Source organism: Aspergillus versicolor (assembly GCF_001890125.1).
Source record: "Aspergillus versicolor CBS 583.65 unplaced genomic scaffold ASPVEscaffold_16, whole genome shotgun sequence".
Lineage (NCBI taxonomy): Eukaryota > Fungi > Ascomycota > Eurotiomycetes > Eurotiales > Aspergillaceae > Aspergillus > Aspergillus versicolor.
Window position 1 is genome coordinate 401806 of NW_024467539.1, and position 25267 is coordinate 427072.

The 25267-nt window shown below is 52.8% G+C and overlaps 8 protein-coding genes across 8 annotated transcripts; 5 read left to right on the forward strand and 3 right to left on the reverse strand.

Moving 5' to 3' along the window:
• Positions 1-963: 963 nt before the first annotated feature.
• ugp1 (UTP glucose-1-phosphate uridylyltransferase) lies at positions 964-2999 on the forward strand (the record flags this gene model as incomplete). The annotated part of the gene is made up of 2 exons (XM_040807998.1): positions 964-1044; positions 1536-2999. 2 exons carry the CDS (start codon positions 964-966, stop codon positions 2997-2999), a joined length of 1545 nt encoding a protein of 514 aa, XP_040674387.1.
• A 463-nt stretch (positions 3000-3462) lies between these two features.
• On the forward strand, positions 3463-6331 carry ASPVEDRAFT_406087 (uncharacterized protein). Its single transcript, XM_040812180.1, has 6 exons — positions 3463-3499; positions 3571-4044; positions 4102-4698; positions 4751-4902; positions 4953-5132; positions 5184-6331. The coding sequence occupies exons 2-6, from the start codon at positions 3880-3882 to the stop codon at positions 6157-6159; spliced, it is 2070 nt and encodes a 689-aa protein (XP_040674388.1). The 5' UTR covers positions 3463-3499; positions 3571-3879; the 3' UTR covers positions 6160-6331.
• A 378-nt stretch (positions 6332-6709) lies between these two features.
• ASPVEDRAFT_57659 (uncharacterized protein) lies at positions 6710-9249 on the forward strand (the record flags this gene model as incomplete). Its single annotated transcript, XM_040815366.1, has 3 exons — positions 6710-7078; positions 7157-7839; positions 7899-9249. 3 exons carry the CDS (start codon positions 6710-6712, stop codon positions 9247-9249), a joined length of 2403 nt encoding a protein of 800 aa, XP_040674389.1.
• Positions 9250-10516: 1267 nt separating this feature from the next.
• ASPVEDRAFT_144405 (putative cholinesterase) lies at positions 10517-12685 on the reverse strand (the record flags this gene model as incomplete). Its single annotated transcript, XM_040807983.1, has 1 exon — positions 10517-12685. The coding sequence occupies one exon, from the start codon at positions 12683-12685 to the stop codon at positions 10517-10519; it is 2169 nt and encodes a 722-aa protein (XP_040674390.1).
• Positions 12686-13506: 821 nt separating this feature from the next.
• Positions 13507-15196, forward strand: ASPVEDRAFT_144321 (fatty acid desaturase; the record flags this gene model as incomplete). The annotated part of the gene is made up of 2 exons (XM_040807978.1): positions 13507-13691; positions 13747-15196. The coding sequence occupies 2 exons, from the start codon at positions 13507-13509 to the stop codon at positions 15194-15196; spliced, it is 1635 nt and encodes a 544-aa protein (XP_040674391.1).
• A 582-nt stretch (positions 15197-15778) lies between these two features.
• ASPVEDRAFT_34768 (uncharacterized protein) lies at positions 15779-19738 on the reverse strand (the record flags this gene model as incomplete). Its single annotated transcript, XM_040810889.1, has 1 exon — positions 15779-19738. The coding sequence occupies one exon, from the start codon at positions 19736-19738 to the stop codon at positions 15779-15781; it is 3960 nt and encodes a 1319-aa protein (XP_040674392.1).
• Positions 19739-20760: 1022 nt separating this feature from the next.
• On the reverse strand, positions 20761-22156 carry ASPVEDRAFT_57662 (TDT family transporter; the record flags this gene model as incomplete). The annotated part of the gene is made up of 5 exons (XM_040815367.1): positions 20761-20907; positions 20967-21252; positions 21306-21602; positions 21650-22018; positions 22068-22156. The coding sequence occupies 5 exons, from the start codon at positions 22154-22156 to the stop codon at positions 20761-20763; spliced, it is 1188 nt and encodes a 395-aa protein (XP_040674393.1).
• Positions 22157-23396: 1240 nt separating this feature from the next.
• rhgB (putative extracellular rhamnogalacturonase) lies at positions 23397-25101 on the forward strand (the record flags this gene model as incomplete). Its single annotated transcript, XM_040815368.1, has 4 exons — positions 23397-24020; positions 24072-24110; positions 24167-24368; positions 24413-25101. The coding sequence occupies 4 exons, from the start codon at positions 23397-23399 to the stop codon at positions 25099-25101; spliced, it is 1554 nt and encodes a 517-aa protein (XP_040674394.1).
• Positions 25102-25267: the final 166 nt, after the last annotated feature.

The window sequence follows — 25267 nt, forward strand, 5'->3', positions numbered from 1 at the left end:
GACGAGGCGGTGGGGCACGTTTTATGAGATCGTTATTTATTGAACCCTGGGAGGGGGGAGATGGGCCCGGCCCAGGGAAAGGGGCTTGGATCACTGGAGCAGCCTGAGTCTGGTCTGGTCTGTCTGTCTGGTCTGTCTGGTCTGGGTTTGGAAGAAAGGAGGTTTTCGAGCTGTCAGATCTTGCTTGGTGGATGACTTGACTCGAGGCAGGGTTCGGATAGTGCAAATACCTACAGATAACCACAGCCCTTTTTCGCAGCCTCTGTATCCTGTCGGTCTGGTCATCTTGCGATGCCTTGTCATGTCCCAGAATATCTTTTGATTCCGGCCAGGAATGTTTCCAAATTAATATTAACTCTGATGCTCACATAGTTGATGGTGGTGGTGTTTCGTACTGTCACAGAGCTGGATACCGCATCGGGCGGGGCCTGGAATGAGCAGGCCAACGGTGGCCCTGTATGGTCAGGTACGGTCACAGGAGCTCCCCTCCCCTGAGTGGGGAGCGCCTACGAATGATTGTTTTCGTCATTGTCTCTCTGGGCCTTCACCAGCAATAAAACCATCCTGCCCGCCAGCTCCAGCCTGCATCTCTGTCTTCTCTTCTCTCTCTCCCCATCTGTCCTTGGCTTTTGCCTCCAACCCTTCTGCCTGCCCGCCATTGGATTGTAAGTGTGCCCATTGCCGCTCCTTTCGTGCTTTCGCGTCACATCGTTGCCGTCATCCCTCCTTTGCCAGGGATCGACACCTTGGTCGACACACCATCTCTGCTGTGGCAACGTGGACCAAGGCAGAGACGGAACAGAGCGTGCCTCTGCCCGCTCAATTCCCCAACCCCAGTTTCATATATATCTGCTGGCCTCTGTTCTTTTTACGCTCCTCACTAACTCTGCTGTCCACCCAGTTGGCCTGTTTGATTCTTCAAAGTTCGAGGTTCCTCCGCATACCGCATTAATACCAGACACAATGGCCACAAAGGATCTGCCAACCCACCTGTCGTCAAATGCAGGCTTTGGCAAGCACCATGGAAAGACCCAGTCTCACATGGTAAGTTCTGAGCAAACAGGATGTGTTCTGGTTTTTTTTTGTTTCTTTGTTTTGTTGAGATTTGCCGTTGGGAAAGCGCCGCCCGCGCGCATGACGTCTGTTCTGCCCCTCACGAGTCTTTTAAGTCTACGCCGGGAGAGACCTCCACCACGATTCCAGTGGATAGAGATATCCCTGTGAGTGAGTACTGGTTGCGGTTTCCGCAATTAGATGCTGCTGCTGGTATATACCTACTGAGCCTAATCGCCTTTTTCCTGCTTGCATGCTGCGATTCGGAATACCCCTTCCTCTGTTTTTAAGATAGCACCACGCTTTAAGCTACGATATTCCGCATCCTGCAAACAATGTCGTATGTTGTGCGTCGGGGGTTCTTTAATGCTGCACTGGTCTGCTTCTTTTAAATCCACTGGTTCTTGTCTCAGCCCACTATTGTGGTCAATGTTTGGCGTGGTTTATATTTTCATCTCTGGATCTGAAACTAACGGTTTTAGGCATTCGAAAATGCCTCCACCAGTGTTGCTGCCTCTCAGATGCGTAACGCCTTGAACGCCCTCGCCGAAACTGTCCCCGATGAGAGCGAGCGCAAGCGGTTCGAAACCGAGACCGACAACTTCTTCGCTCTTTTCCGCAGATTCCTCAACGACAAGGCCAAGGGAAACGCTGTTGACTGGGACCGCATTGCCCCCCCTCAGCCTTCGCAAGTCGTTAACTACGATGAAATTGGCAAGGATTCCTCCGTCGAATTCCTCAACAAGCTTGCCGTTGTCAAGCTCAACGGTGGCCTGGGTACTTCCATGGGCTGCGTCGGCCCCAAGTCCGTGATTGAGGTCCGCGAGGGCATGTCATTCTTGGATTTGTCCGTCCGTCAGATCGAGCACCTCAACCGCACTTACAATGTCAACGTGCCCTTCGTTCTCATGAACTCTTTCAACACCGACCAGGACACTCAATCTATTATCAAGAAGTACCAAGGCCACAACGTCGACATCATCACCTTCAACCAGTCTCGCTACCCCAGAATCATCAAGGACTCGCTCCTCCCCGCTCCCAAGTCCTTCGATGCTCCTCTGCAGGACTGGTACCCCCCTGGTCACGGTGATGTTTTTGAGTCTTTGTACAACTCCGGTACCCTGGACAAGCTTTTGGAGCGTGGTGTCGAGTATATTTTCTTGTCCAACGCTGACAACCTGGGTGCTGTCGTGGACACCCGCATCCTGCAGCACATGGTTGACACCAAGGCTGAATATATCATGGAATTGACCGACAAGACTAAGGCCGATGTCAAGGGTGGTACCATCATCGACTACGAGGGCAAGGTCCGTCTTTTGGAAATCGCTCAGGTGCCCAAGGAGCACGTCAACGAATTCAAGTCTATCAAGAAGTTCAAGTACTTCAACACCAACAACATCTGGATGAACCTCCACGCTATCAAGCGTGTCGTTGAAGAAAATGAGCTCGAGATGGAGATCATTGCGAACGAGAAGTCTATTCCTGCCGATAAGAAGGGCGAGGCCGACCAGGCTATTTACCAGCTCGAAACCGCTGTTGGTGCTGCCATCCGCCACTTCAAGAACGCTCACGGTGTCAATGTCCCCCGCCGTCGCTTCCTCCCTGTCAAGACTTGCTCCGACTTGATGGTGGTCAAGTCTGATCTGTACCGCCTGGAGCACGGTCAACTAGTTATGGACCCCAACCGATTCGGTGGTGTTCCCGTTATCAAGCTCGGATCCGACTTCAAGAAGGTGTCTGACTTCCAGAAGCACATTCCTAGCATCCCTCGTATCGTCGAGCTGGATCATCTTACCATCACTGGTGCAGTGAACCTGGGCCGCAACGTGACACTGAAGGGTACTGTCATCATCGTTGCGACTGAAAGCAGCACAATCGACATTCCCCCAGGCTCCGTATTGGAGAACTGTGTTGTACAAGGCAGCCTGCGTATTCTCGAGCACTAATTTGGGGACCAATATGTATCTAGCTTTTCCACGAATTCTGAGCCTTGTGTCGAATGTTCCGAACAGTCTTCTGCACCAAACCATGTAGAGTTTGGGCTTCATGTATGCCTGGGATTGTTGCCACTTAACGTAGGAGCAGTTGTTCAACTTGACGTAGAAGCTTATTTGCAAGTGGTTCTACGCAGAGTAGTTTACCATCGCCCTCCATTAGCTTGTCAGCGCCTTCCTTGATGCTAATAAGATTGATAGACAAATGTGAAAGTCACGCTGGAGCTCATTCAACCGAGCTCATATCACATGAGGCGAATGCAGATGTATAGATCTATACGTTGCGTTTGACGGCAGTAAAAGCAGCACCAAGCCGGACCAAACATGGGGGACAGGGCAGATTTCCGACCATGGCAACATATCATTCGCTGATCTCGAGCCCCGATAAAATCAACGGGACGATGGTGGCCTGGACCTCATCGACCCCGGTGGTGCCACCTGCAGCATCACGTGTGGGTCTCCCCCCTCGGCCTTTGTTGTGGCGGAATTCTGATCCCCAGTTTCCCGTTGGATACAACCGCAGCCCGCAGTATCCCTCTGAATAACAACCACCATGTTCACGGACCACGGTCTTGTCTCTCACCCTGGACATGTACCTTCGGAACTATCTACAACCCGCTCGCAAAGCCATCCAATTGGCAATTCTTGCGGCTGATTCCGGCTTCCCTAATTTGCGGATTACTGCTCCACGGTTCCCCATATACCCGTGTGTAACGTCACCAGCGATCGCAACCATCTCAGTCATATATGAAGAGGATGCTTCAACTGTTATCTGGCAAAATGATCGTCTCCTCTTGACACCCTGGTCACTCGGCCCATCAAGCATGTTACCATGTCCGAGTCTCCAACGCAGCATCGACACCTGGTACCGGGACCCTCTCCTCGAATGGAGAGATCCTCCGGTGAGTCCATTATAGAGGAGCGTCGGGGTTCCCTGGATCCTACCAAGAAGCGCGTGTCTATGGCATGCACGGCATGTAAAAAGTCAAAGCGAAAGGCAAGCGTCCTCCTGGGCGTTTTCAGATCACTGTCCTGACGTCCAGCAATCATATAGTGCTCCGGCTTTCGACCATGCGACAACTGCCGCGCTTTTGACCGAGAATGCATTTTCGACGAGACACTGGATCAGAGGCGCCGGGTGGCAGCAAGGCGGACGGCTGACGAGCTGAATTACCACCGCGACCTGTTTAATGATCTTCTTAGGGCTCTACGCGCAAAGGACCGGTCGTATGCTATCAGATTGTTAGATATAATACGCCGGGATGCGACAAACGAAGAGCTACGCACGTATATTGACCAGATACTTGTAATCGAAACCGGAAAGGTTGAAGAGAGCGAACAGGCTGTCCATAAACTCGAGGATATACGGTCTTCCTTGAGCGAGGGTGCAACGCAGTCATGGCGGCCCCAAGTTATGGATATTCATTATCTGTGCGATGAATTACCCTTCCGGGTTCCTGCACAACCGTGGACAAATGTCACGACAGACTCTGATCTCGTCTCGCATCTTGTATCACTGTACTTCACATGGGACTATCCATCTCACTCCTTCTTGGACCGTGATGTGTTTCTTAAGCATATGGCCCAAGGGAATTTGAGGTCGGAGTTTTGCAGTCCGTTCCTTGTTAATGCACTGCTTTCCAACGCATGTGTATGACACACCCTCTGGCTTGTAATGTCGGTAAGATGCTGACCATGTCTAGCACTTTTCCAACTACTCGGAAGCCTATACCAAACCAGGCGATATCGTGACCAAAGGAGGTGACTTTCTAGCAGAGGCCGAGCGGTTAAAAGACGAGGAGCCTGCAAAGATAACGCTGACCTATCTACAAGGCCTCCTGCTGCTATATGAAAAGTTCGTTGTTTTGACCGATTTCGGCGTATCCTATACTGATACCGCGCTAGGTACTCTCTGTCTGGAAAGAATGATCTCGGATATAGAATGTTACACGAAGCAATCTGGACTGGACAGAATCTGGGACTTGTCGGTAACAGAAAGCCTGAATTCCCGACAGATAGCAATTTCTCGGGGGATATGGATGCATCTCTTAGACAAACTGCCTGGGGTTTGTTCCACATTGATACGTGTGTCTCCAACTCTTTCTTCCCTAATCCGTGCCGGAACTGATTTCGCAGAGTTGTGCACACCGACTTCTTACGGGCCAGTCTGATAATGTACGTCTACAAAAAGCGGCCTGACAAACATGATCAGACAACATTCTGGTGGCCATACCCCACCCACCAAGGGCCGCAGAAGTCGTACCTTGGTGAATACTTTGACATGTTGTATGATCTGTGCGTGATCGCGCGGGACATGTCCCAGAGTCTTTTCAAAATCGATATTCGAAGGCCTTCCGCAGACGAACAGGTCAAGATTAAAGATACTTTTTATGAGAGGCTGCGTCATTGGGCCGACGGACTGCCTACTACTTTCACTATTGACTATGAACCACCGCCATACATCCTTATGCTCAGGATGCGGTATCATACCCTGGTCATCAATCTCTTTCTATATCACGACGAGGATGAAATCTTAGGAACTACCTCGAGGGTCATGAAGACCCCCGAAAGCCCAACAACTCCCAGTCTCTACAATAAGCGCAATGTCACCCAGTCAGCTGCCAGGGCAATCGCCTCCCTTGCGCGCCGGTACCGGCAAGATTTTGGTATGGCTTACGCCCACCATTTCGCCCTCTACGCGGTTAATCTGGCCTTATTCGTGCTGGTGGAGCAGTCCGGCACATTTGACATACTTGATAGTGACTTCCTGTCCCTTGCAACTGCGTACTCTAGTATAGCGAGTCGATCCCATATAGGACGGAATATGTTTCATCTCTTCCGGCAAAATGTCCGCGCCAAATGCCAGGGAAGTCGACTGCGCCACTCGAATGAAGTAGTTGAAGAGGTCAAGACCCTGTTTGACGAGGAGTGTACCTCGCCGTCGGTTTTCGACGAGTTTGCTGATGGGTTGGAAAAGTTGGACACAGACGAGCGATATCGCGTGCTGGGCGAGCACCGTTTGTCTGACATGCTTGATCGATACGAAACTCTAAGTCTCGGTAAGGACACAGTCGCGCTTGGGAGGTGCTTTGAGGGCCTTGCTCCGGTGTAGGATATCAAATTGCGATCCAGCTTAGGAGCGGGGATTATTTGGGAAGGTCACAAAATTGCGCGGTCTACGCGCGCGACCGCAACTTGACGATCCCTGGCGATTTACTGCGAAATAAATTATGTTTTTCCTTTTACTTACTAAGTGATACCATAAGTCGTCACCGCGACCGCGATTTGTTTTCAGTGCGCGGTTCATGACATCATGGTTAGCTCTCCGCCACGACGTTTTGTGAGCTCGTGCCTCTGCCCCTCTCGATTCAAAACATCGGATTTCTTCTTCTATTAATATTCTATTCTATGCATTTTCCTTCGTCGGGCGCATTGTTTGCATATCTCAACCGCTCATGGGGGACAATCATCCTTACCGCTCGGGTCGTTCCTCGTTCAGTTCAGCAGTCAACCAGAATGTTGGCAGCCTGAGTCCCAACCCAGTGGCCGGGTCCTCCTCAGACTGGATGTTGAGGGCCGGATCGCTGGGCGCTCCATCGACGACAACACCTGGTAATCCGGTGCAAGCTCAGCCGCAAGCCCAAACCTCGATAAACTACCAGATGTATCCGTACGGCCAATACCCCGATCTCAACACGCCATTTCCACCGCAGCCTCCAGATGCGATGGCTGCACCGAAGATCGCCATACCGCGCGCTACAACAGCCAAGGCGTCATCGCAGCGACGTCGGTCAGCACGCGCCTGCGAGCCCTGTCGGCAGCGGAAGGTCAAATGTGACGGCGGGCGACCGGAGTGTCGAAAATGTCGGGAACATGGGATGGCCTGCTCATACATTGATATCAAGCGGATCCGGGACCAGAAGCAACTGGGAGTTTTGTCGGAGAAGGTAAAGCGGTACGAGAAGCTGTTAAAGCAGCTTGAGACGGAGGCCGACCATTCAACTGCAAAGAAGATCAAGAAGGGTTTAGCGGTGCGTAGGCCCCCTGTTACCTTCTTTTTAGGTTTTCTTGTAATGGATAGGGCCGTGCTAACAGATTAGACTCTTCAGCAGACACAGTCTGATGACGGCGAAGAAGCGGACGATAGTGACGCAGACTCGACGACATCGCACGGATCGCTAGATGAAATTGACCTGGTCAAAGAAGACTTAAACCGCAGCGACAAGACGGTAGCGATAGGGTTTTTCGGCAAGAACTCGGAAGTGGCGTGGATGCAAAAGCTTGAGGATGTATCAGGCCAACGAGTATCCGAGTCAGACGGAGAGAAACCGTTCTTGAATAAGGATGTCCCGATCATGTCGATGAGCTACCACCTAGATGACCTTTCCATCCCATTCCCGGAAACGATTGATCCCTTTGCTGTGCCGGATAAGGACTTGGCAGACCAGTATTTTAACGCCTACATGGAGTCTGTGCATCCGTCATTTACGATGATTCGAAAAAACACGTTCACGACGCAGTATGAGCAGTTCTATAAGAAGAAGCAATTCAGCCCGCCGCCACGCAAGTGGCTCGCGGTGTTGAATATGATATTCGCGCTGGGCTGTCGGTATTGTAAATCTACGGGAAAGGTTTCTGCTGGGGGAACTGATACGGATGATACCGTGTTTTTGAACCGTGCTAGGAAGCTGTGCTTGTGTGGTAATGTGCTGTTCCAGCATGACGACCTCCAGCAGATTCAAGTGGTTTTGCTTGTGGCGTTCTATCTTATTGCGTTGGGGCAGGTAAATGGGTATGTATACAATCTATTTCCAATCTTTACTCCAGCGTATATTGACTTATTTCAACCAGTGCATCTAAGTTCTCGAGTTTGGCGTTGCGCTCGGCTATCTCACTCGGTATCAACCTGAAGTTCAAAGATGATAGAACACATTATGCATCAAAAGAAGCACGAACTCGTCTCTGGTGGTCAACATTCCTCCTTGAACATCTCGTCACTTCAATAACCGGTCGAATTTCTGGCTGCGGCGAAGGTCTCAGTGCGGTCTTACTTCCTGTCCCGTTTGATGAAGATGGAGCCGAGCGTAACCCTAGCCTTAATGAAATCTTCCGTGACCCAAAGCTGCAGGCGAGTCGTCTCCAGCTGACGTTGTTCCAAACGGACGATGAAGCCCAAGCCGCCTCAGCTTGGCTATCCCAGTGTGAACCATCCTCGACGCTACTATTCCACTGCGAAGTCGACCTCAACATCATTTCGCAGTCCGTCATAAACAGTGTCTACAGCATACAAGGCCTCCGCGAGCCCGCTGGGCAGTTAGAGAACCTCCTCCAGAAATACAGCCGATGTATGGATATCTGGCTGCGCAAAGTTCCCATGCCATATCGATTTACTGTCTCCCCCGAGGATGACACCTTCCTTCCTCCTGGAATCGGACATGTCACGACCAACTACACCCGCGAACGGATTACCCTAGCGATCTACTACTACAGCGCCCGCATAACCCTCTGCCGGCCCTGCCTCTCCCACGCCCAAGTGCCGCTCCAAAAGGCCAGCGAGCGCAGCTCCCGGGCCAGCTTCCGCACCCTGATGACCCTCGCGTGCCTCCGCGCAGCAACAAACCTCCTCTCCATCCTCCCCGATACCCCAGATACGGCCTGGCTCACAACCGTAACACCGTGGTGGGCAATCCTCCACTTCATTATGCAAGCAACAACGGCCCTCCTTATCGGTCTCTCCACTCCCTCCGCGAACGGCACCGAGTCAACTGCCACCACCACCACCACCACCATTTCCTCCTCAACAACAGAACGCGGCAGCATTAAAGACGAAAACACGTCTTCAGAAACAACCCCCGGGAGCCCACCCCTAACCAAAGAAAGCATGGTCGCCCAGACTCAAAAGGCCATTCACTGGCTGCACCATCTCGGCTTCAGCAGCCGCGCCGCACGCCGCGCGTTCATCCTCTGCGAGCGCTTCGTATCGCGGATGGGCCCGAAGCTCGGGATCGACATCGATGCGCTACCTACCAGCGAGGAGTTCCCGCCTGTTGGTGACGTGGATATGGTTGGGACGAGTGATTGTTCTGGAACTGATAGCGGCGGTTGCGACGATGGCTGTGGATTTGGGAATGGACTTGGGGATGGGAGTGGGCTTTTTGCGGACATGTTGATGTCGAATGCGTTGGCGATGGTTGATGATTGATTGAGGGTGTTTTTTTTTTTTTTTTTTTTTTTCTTTCTATTTACTGATTACCTTTCGGATTGATTTGCTTCACTTGGGTGGATTGTATTGCAGTGGTTAGTGGTGAAAACGTGCTGTACATTATTATAAGAATACCTCGGGGCTTAGATTGGCTGGAATATATTTTAATGACATCCATTTTACAAGACTGGCTATCGTTGTAGACTGGAAATAACTCTAGGCTGGATTACCTGGATTAACTACACATTTTCAAGATACCAGCAAAGTACTATCGTAGCAGAATTGGATTACCTACAGTTAGGCAGACACAGCTTATATCCAGGATTCAATATAATCAGGAAACAGGTAAGCAGCTAGATAGAGGAGCCCTGAAGCTTATGCAAGATGGCTTGTTAATAAACCAGATATATTCTTATTACTTCTGTTGTAAGTATTCAAGTTCTATAATTCCAACGCTTTCTCAAATATAGCAGTAATTAACTGCTCGGCCATCTGCACCGTCCACAAATATATTAGGTTCGCAGTCCATGGAAACTCGCTAGAGGGGATTGGTCAACCCCCACTATCATAATCAAGCTTAATGGGTTTCTGAAGAAGTATGTTGGTAATGAACCATGGATGCATGCTTTCGGAGTAACCCGGGGTAGATTTAATCAGGAGACCCCACGAAAGCCGTTCACGCCGTGGAATGGGGTCGATGATGAGGAATCTGAAGGTCTTGTATATTCCATTACGTGTTTTGATCCATGAAAAAGGATTACAGCAAGTCAGGCGATGGAGAAGAGCTGGTTTGAGGGCATTTTATCGGGATATCCGGGTCTGTCACGCGGAGGAGAAGTCGATGTTGAGTTTATAGACCGAAGGGTTGTATATTTTGTGATTTCCAATTCGTCAAACCTGTCTTTGCGTTTGTCCCTGACTCGGGAGATCACCATCTGACCATGAAGAAAATAAAGGTTTTTAGAGTTATCTTTTCCCTATCGGAGGGACAGCCGGCTAGCAGCGGGAGGATTAGCTTTGTGGGGGGAAGCTGGGGTAGAATGATCTAGACTGCGGCGAATATCTGCTCCTGAATAAGGCCACTCTTACTGTTTTCTCGGGGGTCTCCGATGTCCGATGTGGCGTGGATGGTTGTGTGATGGAAATACGTATAGTGACTTCATGAGTTGGGATGGAGGGTTACCGTTTTGGGATATAATTATCTATTTACCTTGGTTATTTGGTATTGCTGGATTAGATGGATTATTTAACAAGCCTACTCCGTATACTAAGTAAGCTTCGTATTCTCAAACGTAAACCCATACTCCTCAAACACCGCACACCTCTCCGTAACACCCGGATTCTTCGCCCTAGACGGCGGCATCCCCAGCGACGCCAGCGTATCTGTCTCATTATCATACCTCTCAATACGGTACCCCCGCTCGCCAAAAATGCGATACGTAGCGGCATAAGCCGGCCCACGCAGCTTCAACATCTCCACGTCCGGATTGGGGTCGTAGGTCCGGAAAAACGCCCCAAAGACATCATTCAGGTACTGCGAGTGGTGCAGGTCACGCACGCCGTGGTAGGGCTGCACATTGAGGGTCTTGCTGTTCAGCGTTCCCCAGGCCGGGAGGACGTCGCTGGCGTGGCAGGTGGCGTTGTAGTTGGGGTTTGGGAAGCAGATGTCGGGCACGCTGGCAGAGTCGTTACTCTGGGCGTGGCCGTCGGTGATTTCGACGTTGTAGAGCGTGGGGAGGCTTGTGGTGCCGCCGTTGCGGAGGAGGTGGGAGAGTGGGCAGGTCCATTCGCTGGCTGTTAGGGCTTCGGCGCCGAGGATGCGGACGGAGTCGTCTTGGGTGTCGTTTGTTTGGAAGGTGGAGGAGGTGACCAGGGCGTTGGCAAGGCCCGGGGGGTATGCGAATTCGAAGAGGAAGTTGAGGAATGTCTGCGAGGAGCCCAGGTTGTCGATTAGCCTGTTGACGTAGAGGGATGATTCATCGGAGACGGTGGTGAACATTGTTGGGACGCGGTTGGGGAGGCGGTTTGTGGCGAGCAGAGTGTGGAATTGGTCGTCTATCACGCCGGTGCCAGACGCGTCAACGACGGGCATGAAGGGCTCGATGGAGGCCAGGAGCGACGAGACGTGCAGCCAGTTGGAGGATACGTCGTCTGCAATTGCGTCCAATGCTTGTGAAAAGGCACTGGAATTACTGAGGAACTTGGTTGCTGGGACGGAGCGGAGGCAAGATACCAGCGAGGACTCGCCGGTGGTGTCGTCGCATCCAACAGCTTCAGCGATATGCGGCGTGATGAGCTCCTTGTATACTTCGCGCGTGTGCCAGGGGAGGTCGACTGGCGCAGACTGGACGAGAGCGCCAGAGAAGAGGCCGCGCGCGGCAGTCGACGAGAGCACGGCGACGACGCTCTGGCCACCAGCAGACTGGCCGAAGATGGTGACATGGGCAGGATCACCGCCGAACGCTGCGATGTTGCGGTTGACCCATTTGAGGGCCTCAATCTGGTCCATGATGCCGTAGCTGCCGGTGGTGAGATTCCCAGTGGAGAGCAGCCCCAGGGCACCAACGCGATAGTTGACCGTCACAACAACGACGTCGTTCCGGCTTGCAAAGTTGCCGCCATCGTAGTCAATCATGGACGCAGTGCCAGAGGTGAAGGCACCGCCGTAGAAGTAGACGGCGACAGGCCGCCGCACAGTGCCGGGGCGGTTGGGCACGACAGGGGTGAACACATTGAGATACAGACAGTCTTCGGAAATGCTCTGCTGGGCTCCGAATGCAGAAACTGTCTGGGTACACGAGCTCCCAAGCTGCGTCGCGTCAAGGCTCTTACGCCCGGAGTATTCACGCGGTGGTGCAAAGCGCAGCTGGCCAACAGGGGGGTCTGCAAAGGGGACCCCAAGGAAGCGGAACGAGCGTGCATCGCGGTATCCGGTCAGAGTGTAGTCGTTCGATCGGACAGTGATCTTGGACGAGGCCACGACGGTTCTATCGATATCCTTCGTAGGGGGCACATTGGAGGTGCAGATAGCCGCGAGTGGGCGGTTGCAGGGAGCAGGAACTGCGCGTCTTTGGCGAAGAGAGTATGCCTGACAGTCGCCGCCAACCCACACATTGTCGTCCGGACCAAGATCCTCAGCATAGACGAGATAGTCTAGCTGATACACTAGCTCGGTGCGGTTGGCATCGGGGGCTGTGTGGAAGGGAAACAGCCTCTCTCCGATGGCCGCACAACGCTCCTTGGCCTGGGAGTTGCTCAGGCGGTCGTGCACCAGGACAGCAGAAGTGCCGTTATTTTCCGCGCTCAGATAGTTGTATTTGAGCGTCTGAAGAGTGCCGAGAGAGTCGGGCCCAGCGGGCTGGCCAGGCGCAGGGCAGCTCGGGGCCGCAAGAGCCTGCGCGCAGACCAGAGTACCAGCGAGGAGGCGGAAGTGCATGATGACCGAGGCTTCACGACTCAGGGCGCAATCTGGTGCAGTTGGATCCGAGGGGCGCCATCTCTTTTATAAATTAACTCTTGCAGCCCGTGCTGGGGCGCATGGCGGGTCAGCTCCAGCGTCAGCGGAGCAGAGGCACCTGCAGCCACGGGGGAACGAACCCCGATCCGTTAGGCATTCCGTCAATCAGGCCAAGAAGGCCAAGCAGGAACAGTTTAGCGAGTGGTTTTGAAGGTGCCGGGACATCCGAAGAGATGGCGTCGTCGCTGGGCGTATCTCGTATCACTAAATTGCGGGGAACAGTGGATGCGACCCAGCAATATCGGCGAGCACGCTGATTGGACACTTCGGCAAGCATCCGTCTGTCCAGCGAACTGTTGTTGTGCCTGGTTGTTGTTTGTTGTTTGTCTTTGGCTGTGAGTCTTAACCCTAACTGCGCAGCCCTGCAGCCCTACTGGCTGTACAACAGCAGCAGCATTCATCTCTTCCTGGACTCAACCGCAACTAAGATCTGACCTAGATCTCTCGATGCATGAGTTATACTTCATTCAGATTCTGAATCACCGGGCCACCACTCATCTGAATTCGGCATAGTTATTCACTAATTATACGGAATAGCAATTAATATGCTGTGATGATGGTTAAGCCAATCCTGATGCCTGATGAGTCAGCATGTAAATAGTGTTGCCTGCACTGCCTCATCCATCCACGGCATCCGCTGCATCCTGCATCGTAACACCCTGCCCGAGTGTCACTCTTCCACGCGCCAATTGCCGAATTACGTTGCACAGCGGTCGAACTGTATACAAGCGGAGTCCAAAATGGGCGAACCCACCCTTCCATTACTTTCTAGGCGCGAGGTGGAAGCTTTAATCGCCGAAGGCGGGTTGGTCTTCATCCTCAACCAGTTCGTCATCAGGGCCAATCCATGGATCCCATACCATCCTGGCGGCGAAAAGGCTATTATGCACATGGTCGGCCGCGATGCCACGGACGAGGTCACCGCGTGTGTTTGAATTTATCTTGTGGTTGGTTCGTGCTCTGACATGCTGTATACATAGTCTACACTCCGCCGAGACAAAAGAACGGATGAAGCGGTATCGCATCGGGAGAATCCAGGGCCGATGGACGAACTCCATCCCGCCGATCCAGGGAGGCAAATTCAGGTCGCTTTCTGACGAAGCCGAGGCAGCCGACGGTAGCGAGGCCAGCTCGTCTAGCTCTCGCGACCCATCACCGGTCTTCGACGGGACATTCCGACGCCGCGGTGGAGCAGAAGAGGGTCTATCCAGCTCGGCATCGGTGACCTCTGTGTCATCTGCTGAAGAGGACGATGGGATGGCCCACCTTGATACCGTCACTCGAGAGAAGATCAGCCTGGACCTGGACAAATACCCTCCGGTCGACTACGAGACGCAGGACACTATCGTCGCCAAGTACCGGCTGCTCAACGACCGCATTGAAGCAGAGGGGCTATACCAGTGCAACTACCGTGCATACGCAGTGGAAGTATGTCGGTACCTCCTCCTCTTCGGCTGTATGCTGCTCACGCTGCACTGGGGCTGGTATGCTGTGAGCGGAGTATTCATGGGCGCAGTCTGGCACCAGCTGGTCTTCATCGTCCACGACGCCGGACACATGGGGATAACACACAACTTCCAAATCGACTCGTGCATAGGAATATTCATCGCAGACTTCATCGGCGGCCTCTCCGTCTGCTGGTGGAAGCACAACCACAACGTCCACCACATCGTCACCAACTCGCCCGAGCACGACCCCGACATCGAATACCTACCTTTCCTCGCCCTCTCGCACCGCTGCTTCACCTCCCTCCGCTCCTCCTTCTATGAACACATCATGTCCTATGACACCCTCGCTACCTTCCTCATCCCCTTCCAGTCCTACACCTACTACCCCCTCATGCTCTTCGGCCGCTTCAACCTCTACCGCCTCTCCTGGTCCTACCTCCTCAGCAAGAACGTGCCCCGCAAGGGCCCAGCAAAATACCACTGGTACCTCGAAATCCTCGGCCAAACCGTCTTCTGGACCTGGTACGGCTACGCCATCCTCTACCGCACAATCCCAACCCTCTCAGGCCGTCTCGCCTTCTTCTTCATAAGCCACATGGTCCAAGCCCCGCTACACGTGCAATTCACCCTCTCGCACTTCGCAATGAGCACAGCAGACCTGGGCCCATCCGAGTCCTTCCCGCAGAAAATGCTGCGGACAACAATGGACGTTGATTGCCCGGCCTGGCTGGACTTTTTCCACGGCGGGTTGCAGTTCCAGGTTATCCACCATTTGTATCCGCGCATCCCGCGCCATAATTTGCGCAGGACGCAGGTTCTTGTTAGGGAGTTCTGTGACGAGGTGGGTATTCCTTATGCGCTTTATGGGTTTGTGGATATGAATCGGCAGGTGGTGGGTGCTTTGGGCGAGGTGGCGAGGCAGGCGAGGGTTTTGGCGAAGTGTCAGAAGGTTATGGCTGGTGGGCATGAGCATGCCAATTAATTCGCTTGGATATATAAGCTTGTATAGTAACTACAATGACTAAGTAAATAAATCTCTTGTTTGTCTTGTTGGTTTCTGTGCTATACATACTGGTTTTATACTACAGCGGGAAAGACCGGAGCAACTGGAACTACAGGGACAGCTTGGTAGTAGATCCAGATGCGTATCAGATTACGCATTTGGATGCTGGATTCGCGGATTATACTATGTAAGATATAGGTAAATATGCACAGCCACCTCCCTGGAACCCGACAAATAGCAACATATAATCGAATCAAGATGGATAGAGACAGATTATGGTATAGAGAACAGGAAACAAACATGCAGCAGACGATGCCGGCTATGGAACAACAAACTGGACAGGCATGAATCAGTGGATCAAGACAAGAAATGTAAAAAATAAAAATAAAAATAAAGCAGGCAAATCGTTATGAATCAAATACGAAGATAACAATGATGAGTGATGCGCCGGAACTGTACGTATTACGCGGATATAACTGAATAATCGGTATGTATGTATGCTCAATAACACCAGTCAATAAACAATAGAAGGTTGACGCCGAAGAGAACAAATCTCTAGTGCTATAGTTGATGTGGCATTATATACGCTCGTTTGCGAGGGTCGTCATCGAGGACCGAGCCGGGGCGCTTTTGGCCCTGGTTCAACGTCATCGGTGAGCCCGGTTGGGCTTGGTGTTGTGTGTGTGAGAATTGCGGGTAGTGGAGAGGGTGTTGATGATGGGAGAGGGAGTGTTGGAATTGTGGATATTGCGTGTGATGCATCTGTGGCTGCATCTGCGCATGGAACTGCGTTTGATACGCTTGTGGGTGGGAGTGAGGGTATGGAAGAGAGTTGGCCGGGGCTTGTCCCTGTCCCTGAACATGGCTATGAGTTGGAGCCTGTGAGACTTGTCCATGAGCGTGAGCCTGCATTTGCGGTTGCGGCATTTGGTGGGAAGGCCGCTGGGTTTGGGCCTGCAACGGTGACGGCGCCTGTCGTTGGGACTGAGTGTGCATTTGGGCCTGCATTTGAGACTGAGGCTGAGTTTGCATCGGCGACGGCACCTGTCGCTGAGTCTGGCTATGCATCTGAGCTTGCATTTGAGGCTGCGTCTGAGGTTTAGACTGCATTTGCTGAGCTTGAGGTTGAGTCTGAGGCTTGGTTACCTGCGCTTGCACCTGGGGTTTGCTCTGCATCTGCTGAGTTTGCATTTGAGGTTGAGCCTTCTGAGGCTGGACCTGCATTTGAGGCTTAGCATGTACCTGGGCTTGCATCTGAGCTTGGGCCTGCACATGTGACTGAGGCCTCTGGCTCGCCGCCTGCATCTGCGGTTGCGCTTGCATGGGTTGGGCTTGTCGCTGGGAACTTTGCATTTGACCTTGCATGTTCTGCATTGGGTTTTGCACCTGCCGTTGGGCCTGCGTGTGTTGATTGTGCTGGCTATGTTGGCTATGCTGGGAATGCATTCCCTGGGCTTGCATATGAGACGTTTGCATTTGGGGTTGTGTCTGCATCTGCGCCTGCATTTGAGCCTGCATCTGGGGCCTCTGTATTTGAGCTTGAGGTTGCTGAGGCTGGGTCGATGCTTGAGCATGCGTTTGAGCGTGGGGATACCCGTGCGTTTGGGCAAGCGCATTAGGCTGTGGTTGGGCCCCAGCTTGAGTTCCAATTTGTGCCTGCTGGTTGACCTGGCCAGTTTGGAGGACCTGACCAACATGATTTACCTGTCCGGTTTGGTTAACCTGCCCAGGTTCGCCAGACTGACCGCTCTGAGACTGTCCCGCAGCGGCGGCTTGTTCTGCTTCCAACTTCTTCCTCGCTTCCACATCCACCTTCCTCGGCCGGCCGCGAGGCCGTCCCGTGCCTTTCGGCTTTGTCGGATCCCGTGGTGGTCTTGGCTTACGAGGCGTATCACCTGTCTCAGATTTACGTGGACGTCCACGTTTGCGCTTCTGAGGGATGGGGTTGCCATCCGGGCCAATAATCGGAGCTGGAGCTCCTGGCGCACCAGATGTACCAGAGGCGCCAGCAGACGCAGCTGAAGCGGGCGGCGCAATTGAAAAAGGTACACCCACGCCTGGAATGGCAGCGAGACCGGGCGGCAACGCGGCGATCGCAGCGGATGGGTCACCTGGATTCTTCGGCTTCTTGGGCTTCCTTGGTTTCGTCTCGTCCCCGGGCTGCTTTCGCGGACGGCCTCGCTTTTTTGGCGTATGATTCGGGTCACCTGGTTTCGTCGGCTTCTGTGCTGAGTTTTCCGAAATAAACGTCATGGGCGCCTTCCCATTCATGTGGTTGGTTGCCTGAGCTGACGGTTGGGGTACTGGTTGACTGGCTGGCTGGTCCTGGGGTGCGTGATTTTGGGGCACTGGCGGTTGAGACGCGGGGAATTGAGAACCGGGCAATTGGGATCCAGGGACCTGGTTTGTGGCAGGGTGAGGCGGGGCGTTAGCCGGAGTGGGCTTCGGCTGCTTTTCCTTCTTGACAGCAGGTTTCTTTTTCTTAGGCTCTCGAGTCGCGGAGCCCTGGGAAGCAGTCGGCTGTTGCGATTGTTGTGGTCGCGGTGCCTGTTGCTGCTGCAACTGCGGCGTGCTCTGCTGTGACACCTGAGGTGTTTGTTGCTGCGGCTTCTGCAGTAGTGATTGCTGGGGAGACTGAGAGCTATGAGACTGTGCTTGCAAATGGTACTGGTGTTGTTGGGGAGTCTGCGAAGTGTGCATTTGCGGCGACTGCAGCTGGTATTGTCCCTGGGGGTACTGGCGTTGGTATGCATATTGGAGCTGGGGGTTCTGCATCTGTGCCTGGTATGGCGACCGTTGGGCTTGCTGAGCTTGTTGAGCGTAAAGTTGTTGATAAGGCTGCTGGTTCGACAGATTTGGTTGATTTGGTTGTGCCTGCTGTGCCTTCTGGCTCTGCTGAACTTGTTGGACCTTCTGGGGCTGCTGAGTTTGCTGCTGGGTCGTTCGATGTGCTTGCTGGGAGTGCTGTGCTTGCATATTATGAGCATTTGAGCCTTGAGAAGCCTGTCCTGGTTGCGCCTGTTGGCGGGCATGCACTTGCGATGATTGAGAAGCCTGCAAAGGTTGTGACGCCTGTGAAAGCTGGATCGGAGAAGCTTGGGAAGATTGAGGGAACTTCTGAGCTTGTTGGGCGTGGTTTTGCACTTGATGTTGCGGCTGCTGAGTGTGCGCTACATGCTGAGCGGATTTTGGTGCCTGTTGTTGATAGCTCTGGTGTACCTGCGGGCTCGACTGTGATGCCTGGGCCGATTTCTGTACTTGTTGCTGCTGATAGCCTGGCTGACTCAATTGTGGCATCTGCTGGGCTGGCCTCTGCGCCTGCGGCTGCTGGTAGCTTTGCTGAGCCGGCTGGGTCGATTGAGGGACCTGCTGGGTCGGCTTTGGTTGCTGATAACTCTGCTGACTGAACTGGGGTACCTGCTGAGCTGGCTTTGGAGCCTGAGCTTGCTGCTGTTGGTAGCTCTGTTGGACCTGCTGGTTTGGCTGTGATACTTGCTGCGCCGACGGCTTTTGCACCTGCTGCTGATAACTCTGTTGACCTTGCTGACTCGACTGCGGTACCTGCGAGGCTGGCTTCTGTACTTGCTGCTGCGCTGGCTGCTGTTGTTGTTGATAGCTATGCAGCTGCTGATACGGAGGCTGCTGTGCTTGTGAATACTGCGGATACTGAGTCTGAGACAGATACGGGGAATGCTGAGGCTGTGCTTGATACTGAGCCTGCTGGTTCTGCCGATATTGCGTAGGCTGCTGTGCTTTCTGTTGAGACGGTTGATACTGAGAAAGTGATTGCGGCTGTGTCTGCTGCTGGTATTGGGTCGACTGCTGTTGTTGATATGGAGAAGATTGCTGATACTGCTGCTGCGTATATTGATGTTGCTGTTGCTGTTGCTGTTGCTGTTGCTGTTGCTGTTGCTGTTGCTGTTGAGGGTTAGTCGAGAGCATTGGTGAGGCAGCAGAGGTAGGTGTTGATGTTGATGCTGTAGGGTGTGTATGTGGTGATTGTCGATGTTGGACGTGCTGCGGTTGTAACCGATCTAACGACTGCTGTGGAGAAGACGTACTCATCGCCTGCGTATGCGGCGATAGAGCGGCTTGTGAGTTCAGTGGGACATGCCGGTAATTGGCTACCGGGTTCGTGTTCCTCTGCAGACTCTGCAGCGAAGAAGAGAGATATGGGCTTTTCAGTTGCCCGATTGGGTCCGTGCTCCTGGACAGCAAGTCCGATGTACTCGTGGGCTGCTGGAACTGCCCAGAGAACGAGCTGAAGCTCGTCCCGGCTGGTAGACCACCTAACGATTGCGACGTCGTGGTGGTCATGTTGCGGAGACTGGGCGAGAGAGCCGTTATATCGGCTTGCTGTTGCGGCCGAAACAGAGAACTGTTAGTGCCAAACGCATTGGCGTTCTGCCGCTGGGCGGCGGCCGCGCCAACGGCCGGCGACTGCATGTGCTGCTGCTGTGGATGAGCATTTTGCTGGGATTGCTGTTGCTGGTAGTAACTGTGGCCCCCATATCCCATCATTTTGAAGAAGGTACTCTGACAGATACACCGACTTTAATTGATGGTCAGAGTCGGGCCACGTTTAGACCAGACATGCAATCGGGCGTGACGAGGACACGATTAGCGGCGCAGGCTAGTGCAGTGACAATTAATCGGCCCAGTCAACGCTCCCCCAGCTCCACCAGCAGCAGCAGTCGTCGCAGGAGAATCAGTAGTCAGGGTGGAAAAGCGCCGCCGCGAAGACGCGCAGAGAGAACGCGTTTCTGGGCGACAATTTGCCGTGTTGGTCGGCAACAACTGGAGAAAGTCAAACGTGGAGTCGCTCGGCCTGTCAGCGCCGGATCAGCGAATGAGCGGGCGCCGTGCGGAGAGGGTCCCGTGACCACTTTCCGGCCTCAGGCAGCGAATGCTACGGCAATCGGAAGAGGCCAGGTGGCGCAAAATGGGGAGACTGAGCGAGAAATCTCAGCTCGCCCCCGACCGGCAAAGAGAAGGGCAAGAAGGGGCTGCCAAACCGCGGGACAGCCGTCGAGAAAAAGATCCCAGGGCGTTTCTGAGATCTGGGAAGCTGGGGTCGGCCGAGGTGAGGTGATGGATTGCGGTCGCTTTTCGATGGGCGCCGTCCTTTTTTTTTATTTTATTTAATTATTTTCTTTTGGGATTTTTGAATTTTCTGAATTTTGATTTTCGATTTTGCTGGCACACTCCGCATCACGTGAGAACCCCCTGGCTGGCCACTCACAGGCCTTTCTCGTCGGGCACGCAACCAGGCACCCATGGGTCGGCGCCAGATGGTTCGACAACTTATCTAATAACGTGTGGAAGCTTGAGCTAATGCTAAATTTATCGATATTAGCTCTGTTACCCCAGATATTTATATACAGTATCCAGCCTTATATATCGCCGACCACGAACCCACCCAACATTCCAGACCTTACATTAGTGGATTAACCCTCGTATATTAAACCGTCCCAAGCAGCCGGTTATGGATTCTCGCCAAGATGCCCTATATATATAATATATTTCCATGCGCTGAGTAATGGCTATGCGACTTTGCTATCATCTTTTCCATCCTCGTTGACTCCTAGCTCTGCTAGACATGGCGCATGGAACATTTGGCCGGATATTACGCCCTTTAAAGTCCCTACACTGACCACAATCCATAACGCAACCACGCAAAGCGAAATGATCTACTTAATGTTAGGGAAAAGCTATTTCGAAGAAAGCAGAAGGGCAAAAAATGACTTGCCGTCCCTAAAACCCGGAAAAACGCCGATGGAAGCTCCGCTCCGATCTGGCAAGTACATGAAGCATACGCCCCGATGGGAAAAGTGAACCCCCACCATCCAATATTGAATGGGAACGTCTTGCACCGTGCAATAGAAGCGGACGCAAAGAAGAGCCACACCAGACCAAAAGCCCACAAGATGAGCCCGACCAGGAAACCCATCGCCTGGAATGTTGGCCCGGATAGCTCCTGGAGCGTGTGAGTCTCGGGGAAGATCGTTTGTGCGGCTTTCCCAAGTTTCATCGCCCTGTATAATGTAAGTCGTTGGTTTCCTAAGCCATACGGACAAGGTGTACATACGCGTATCCTCCCGATCCAAATGGTCCTAGAGGGAGAAAGACACTAACGATTATGGCCTTTGGAGGAATCTTGTGCAGCGTTAACCGCTGCAGGTATATCACCATGACCATTAATGCCAGGGGCAGCCCAATACCCCAGAGCACGTAGCTGGCTATCACAGTCCAGAGGGCATGTTGTGGATTTGGTAGGATATCGGCCACTATTGCTCCTGACGAGGCGGCGACGGGGCAGCTGACGATAGGAAGCAACCATACTGCTGTCATTGACGAGAGCTGTGTTTCATCTTTTCTGGACATTCTGTGAATGAATTAGCTGTGCCACATAAAATGATGAGACTGTCATACAGCGCAAATGGTAACGATAGAGCAGTTACTACAGAGACAACGGCGTCAATAATCCAGATGGTCCACGCGAATGTCTGCGCCCACGAACCCCAGGCGGGAACGCAAATAAAGCAAAACATGTTGACGATAGTCGCAAATCCCATCGGTACCGTTCCGATAAACATGGACTGCACTGGGTGCGAGATCATTGCCCAAAATATCTCCGGGTATAGCGCATAACGAAGGGCCGATATAGTGCAGGCCACAGCAAAGAGCAAGACGTTCAAAGCAAAGACAACGGTAGATACCCAATACAGCCATTTTGCATTATATGGTAGCATGTATAATAGCATTGACACGATTCCGGTGCCCATGGTGACGGAGAACCACCTGGTCTTGTTAGTTTGGTTTTCATAGATGCGGCATGCCAGGAGCGTACGAAGGTGTAAAATTGCGCACCACTCTCCTCCATCCCACATCATGCTTGGTGATCTCTGGTGGTATCGGATCGGGACCTTCAGCTGCCATGGTTTCATGAGCGATATGTTGGGCCGATTCTTGAAATATGTGCCTTCCGTCGTGGTTAGTCGAGGCAACTTGACTTCACGCTTCAAATTACCAACACGCAAATTAAAACACTCACCCGCGATAGGCCGCTGGGTATGAGAATAACACTGGCATAAGGCTGAGCTGTTGATATTGTGACTCAAGTCTGGTCTGATGAAAATTTGATAGCGACCCGCCGGCTACTCTTGGGGATCCACCACAGATTGCGTGCCGTGAGAAAACATCGAAACAGTGCAAGTCGAGAAGCAGAAGGTATTCTCGTCTTCTCAAGAGTGCACAAGTTGGTATATTTGTACAAGGTGTGAAAGACCCATGTTCAAAATTGAAGCTTAATTGTCCTCCAACTGGCTGGTCCAAACTAGATAGTTCGATGAGGAGCCCTACCTGTAGATCCGCGATTTCAACATTCGTCACCCAACAAAGTTATCTAATTATTCGGTACGATAAGACCTGAGTGAGGTTTAAATTTTCTGATTTTGGCAGTGACTGGATGTCATTGCCCTTTTCTTGAATTATTTGGTCGAAAATAATATTACCGGCGGAAGGCAGCGGAAGAAACGACAACATAGTTCATAGCTCACCCTTCACGTATCCCCTAGAGATGGGACATCCGGAATGTTTCATGGCCGGCTTTTTCCAGAAATTGATCGTATCACTCTGCCAGTATCTTCCGCCGCGTCTCGGTCTAGAATGGCGGGTCGCTTGTCAAGTAAGCTTAATATAGATAAAACAGCCCAACGAGCGCCTAGCTAGTGTGCCTGCGTTTCATCTTGGCTCATGAAAGTTCTCAATCGGTTAAACGCTTATCAGACTGACACAGTCGAGTTCGAAGAAGACCGAGACTGGAGACGGAGACGCAGAGGCTTTCTCTGCACCAGGTGGAGCCCCATATCCACCGGCGAAAGCTGCGGCGCCGACGGCTTCAGAAGAAATACACAAGCCAATAATATCGCAGTCAGGCTCGATGGACCGTGCTCCAGTTGTCAAGCTTTAGAGAAGCTTGTCCCCACTCTGTGGGAACGGACGCTTTCTCGGAAGCGATGAGACGATGGCTTTCAAGCTCAAACAACCGTCCTTGGTAATTTCTGCTATATCAAGAAAAAGGCCAGGCCGGGTCTATATATAAGGATGGAAATGGTACTTGGCGAGCGCGCTGTTTGACTTTTGCCCGAGCACTCAATATCAAATCATTATCGTCGCAATGCATGTCGGTCGCCTTTTGCTCTTTTTGGCCCCTTTGCTTGTAAAGGCCCAGCTCTCTGGTAGCGTTGGGCCTCTTACATCGTCCAGTGACAAGAGTCAGACTAAGACTTGCAATGTTAAGGATTACGGCGCAGTAGCCGACAAGTCTACAGACATTGGGCCTGCGCTCTCATCTGCCTGGGAGGAGTGCTCCTCTGGAGGAGTTGTCTACATTCCCCCAGGCGACTACGCGATTTCGACATGGGTCAAGCTGTCCGGCTGTGAGGCCTGTGCTATCCAGCTTGACGGAATCATTTACCGAACTGGGTCCGACGGCGGCAACATGATCATGATTGAGCACTCCTCCGATTTCGAGTTCTTCAGCAGTACCTCCAAGGGTGCAATCCAGGGGTACGGGTATGAGTTCCATGCCGAAGGCTCCTCGGATGGTCCCCGGATTCTGAGGCTCTACGACGTATCTGACTTCTCCGTGCACGATGTGGCGCTTGTGGATGCCCCTGTCTTCCACTTCTCGCTGGACACCTGCTCAAACGGCGAGGTATACAACATGGCGATCCGTGGTGGCGATTCAGGAGGATTGGATGGGATTGACGTCTGGAGCGAGAACGTGTGGATCCACGATGTATGTTGGGTTCTGGGTCCATTGCGGCTTGAGAGAAGCTAACGGGAGTAGGTCGAGGTCACAAACAAGGACGAATGTGTCACTGTCAAGGTATACAGCCCGTCCGCTTATAACAGTCTTATAACAGCAGATCTAACAGTGTGCAGAGCCCGGCCAAAAACATCCTCGTTGAGAACATTTACTGCAACTGGAGTGGAGGCTGCGCGATGGGGTCCCTAGGAAGTGACACGGAAATCTCCGACATTGTCTACCGTAACGTTTACACCTGGAAGTCGAACCAAATGTATATGGTCAAGAGCAACGGAGGCAGCGGAACCGTGTCCAACCTCGTGTTGGAGAACTTCATCGGTATGTTACTCCCCCCATGCAGTCGTGAAATACTGACGGCTCAGGCCACGGAAACGCGTACTCGCTGGGCATTGATGCTGAATGGAGCAGCATGAGCGCCGTAGACGGCGATGGGGTCGAGCTGAACAACGTGACGGTTCGTAACTGGAAGGGCACCGAGGCAGACGGAGGACAGCGAGGCCCGATCAAGGTGGTCTGCGCGTCCGGGGCTCCATGCACGGAGGTGACGATCGAGGACTTTGCGATGTGGACCGAGTCCGGAGACGAACAGACGTACCGCTGCGAAAACGCGTTCGGCGAAGGCTTCTGTCTGCAAGAGGGCGACGGCTCGTCTGGATACACAACAACACAGACCGCCTCCACCGCGCCGTCTGGCTTCCCCGCACCCCGCATGCCGAACGATCTCGACTCGGCGTTTGGCACCGACAGCGAAATCCCCATTCCCACCATCCCAACCTCCTTCTATCCAGGAGCGACCCCCTACAGTGCCCTCGCCGGAGCTGCATCGTCTGCAGGCTCGTCAACCCCTGCTGTGAGCGACCGTGCAAGAGCCACCCCGCCCGCGACTGGGTCGATCAGTCTGTCTTTGTCATCCACCGCCGACCCAACACGTGTTGTGAGCACTGCGACCAGCTCGACTCCCCTTCCTTCCTCTCCCTCTTCCTTGGATGCACAAGCCCCTCTAGAAACACATGGGCACTCTCATCATAAACACCATTGTCGTGCCCACTGACCGGTTACTACTGTCTTTGGGTTGAATGCGAGGTCGACCTCATTTTTGTTTGCTAGCTTTGGTCAATCCTACTTTTGTTTATGAATCCAACGCTTCTAAAATTATCCTTGGACCGTGTCACTTTTAAATGCTACACATCTAAAGGCGAATAACGACCGTGTCATTG

Bases quoted from the DNA above. Each gene is read 5' to 3' on its own strand.
- ASPVEDRAFT_406087 (XM_040812180.1), top strand. From the start codon at position 3,880: ATGTCCGAGTCTCCAACGCAGCATCGACACCTGGTACCGGGACCCTCT. The intron at 4,903-4,952 runs GTTCGTTGTTTT...ATACCGCGCTAG, and splicing joins CTCCTGCTGCTATATGAAAA to GTACTCTCTGTCTGGAAAGA. The intron at 5,133-5,183 runs GTGTGTCTCCAA...CTGATTTCGCAG, and splicing joins GGTTTGTTCCACATTGATAC to AGTTGTGCACACCGACTTCT.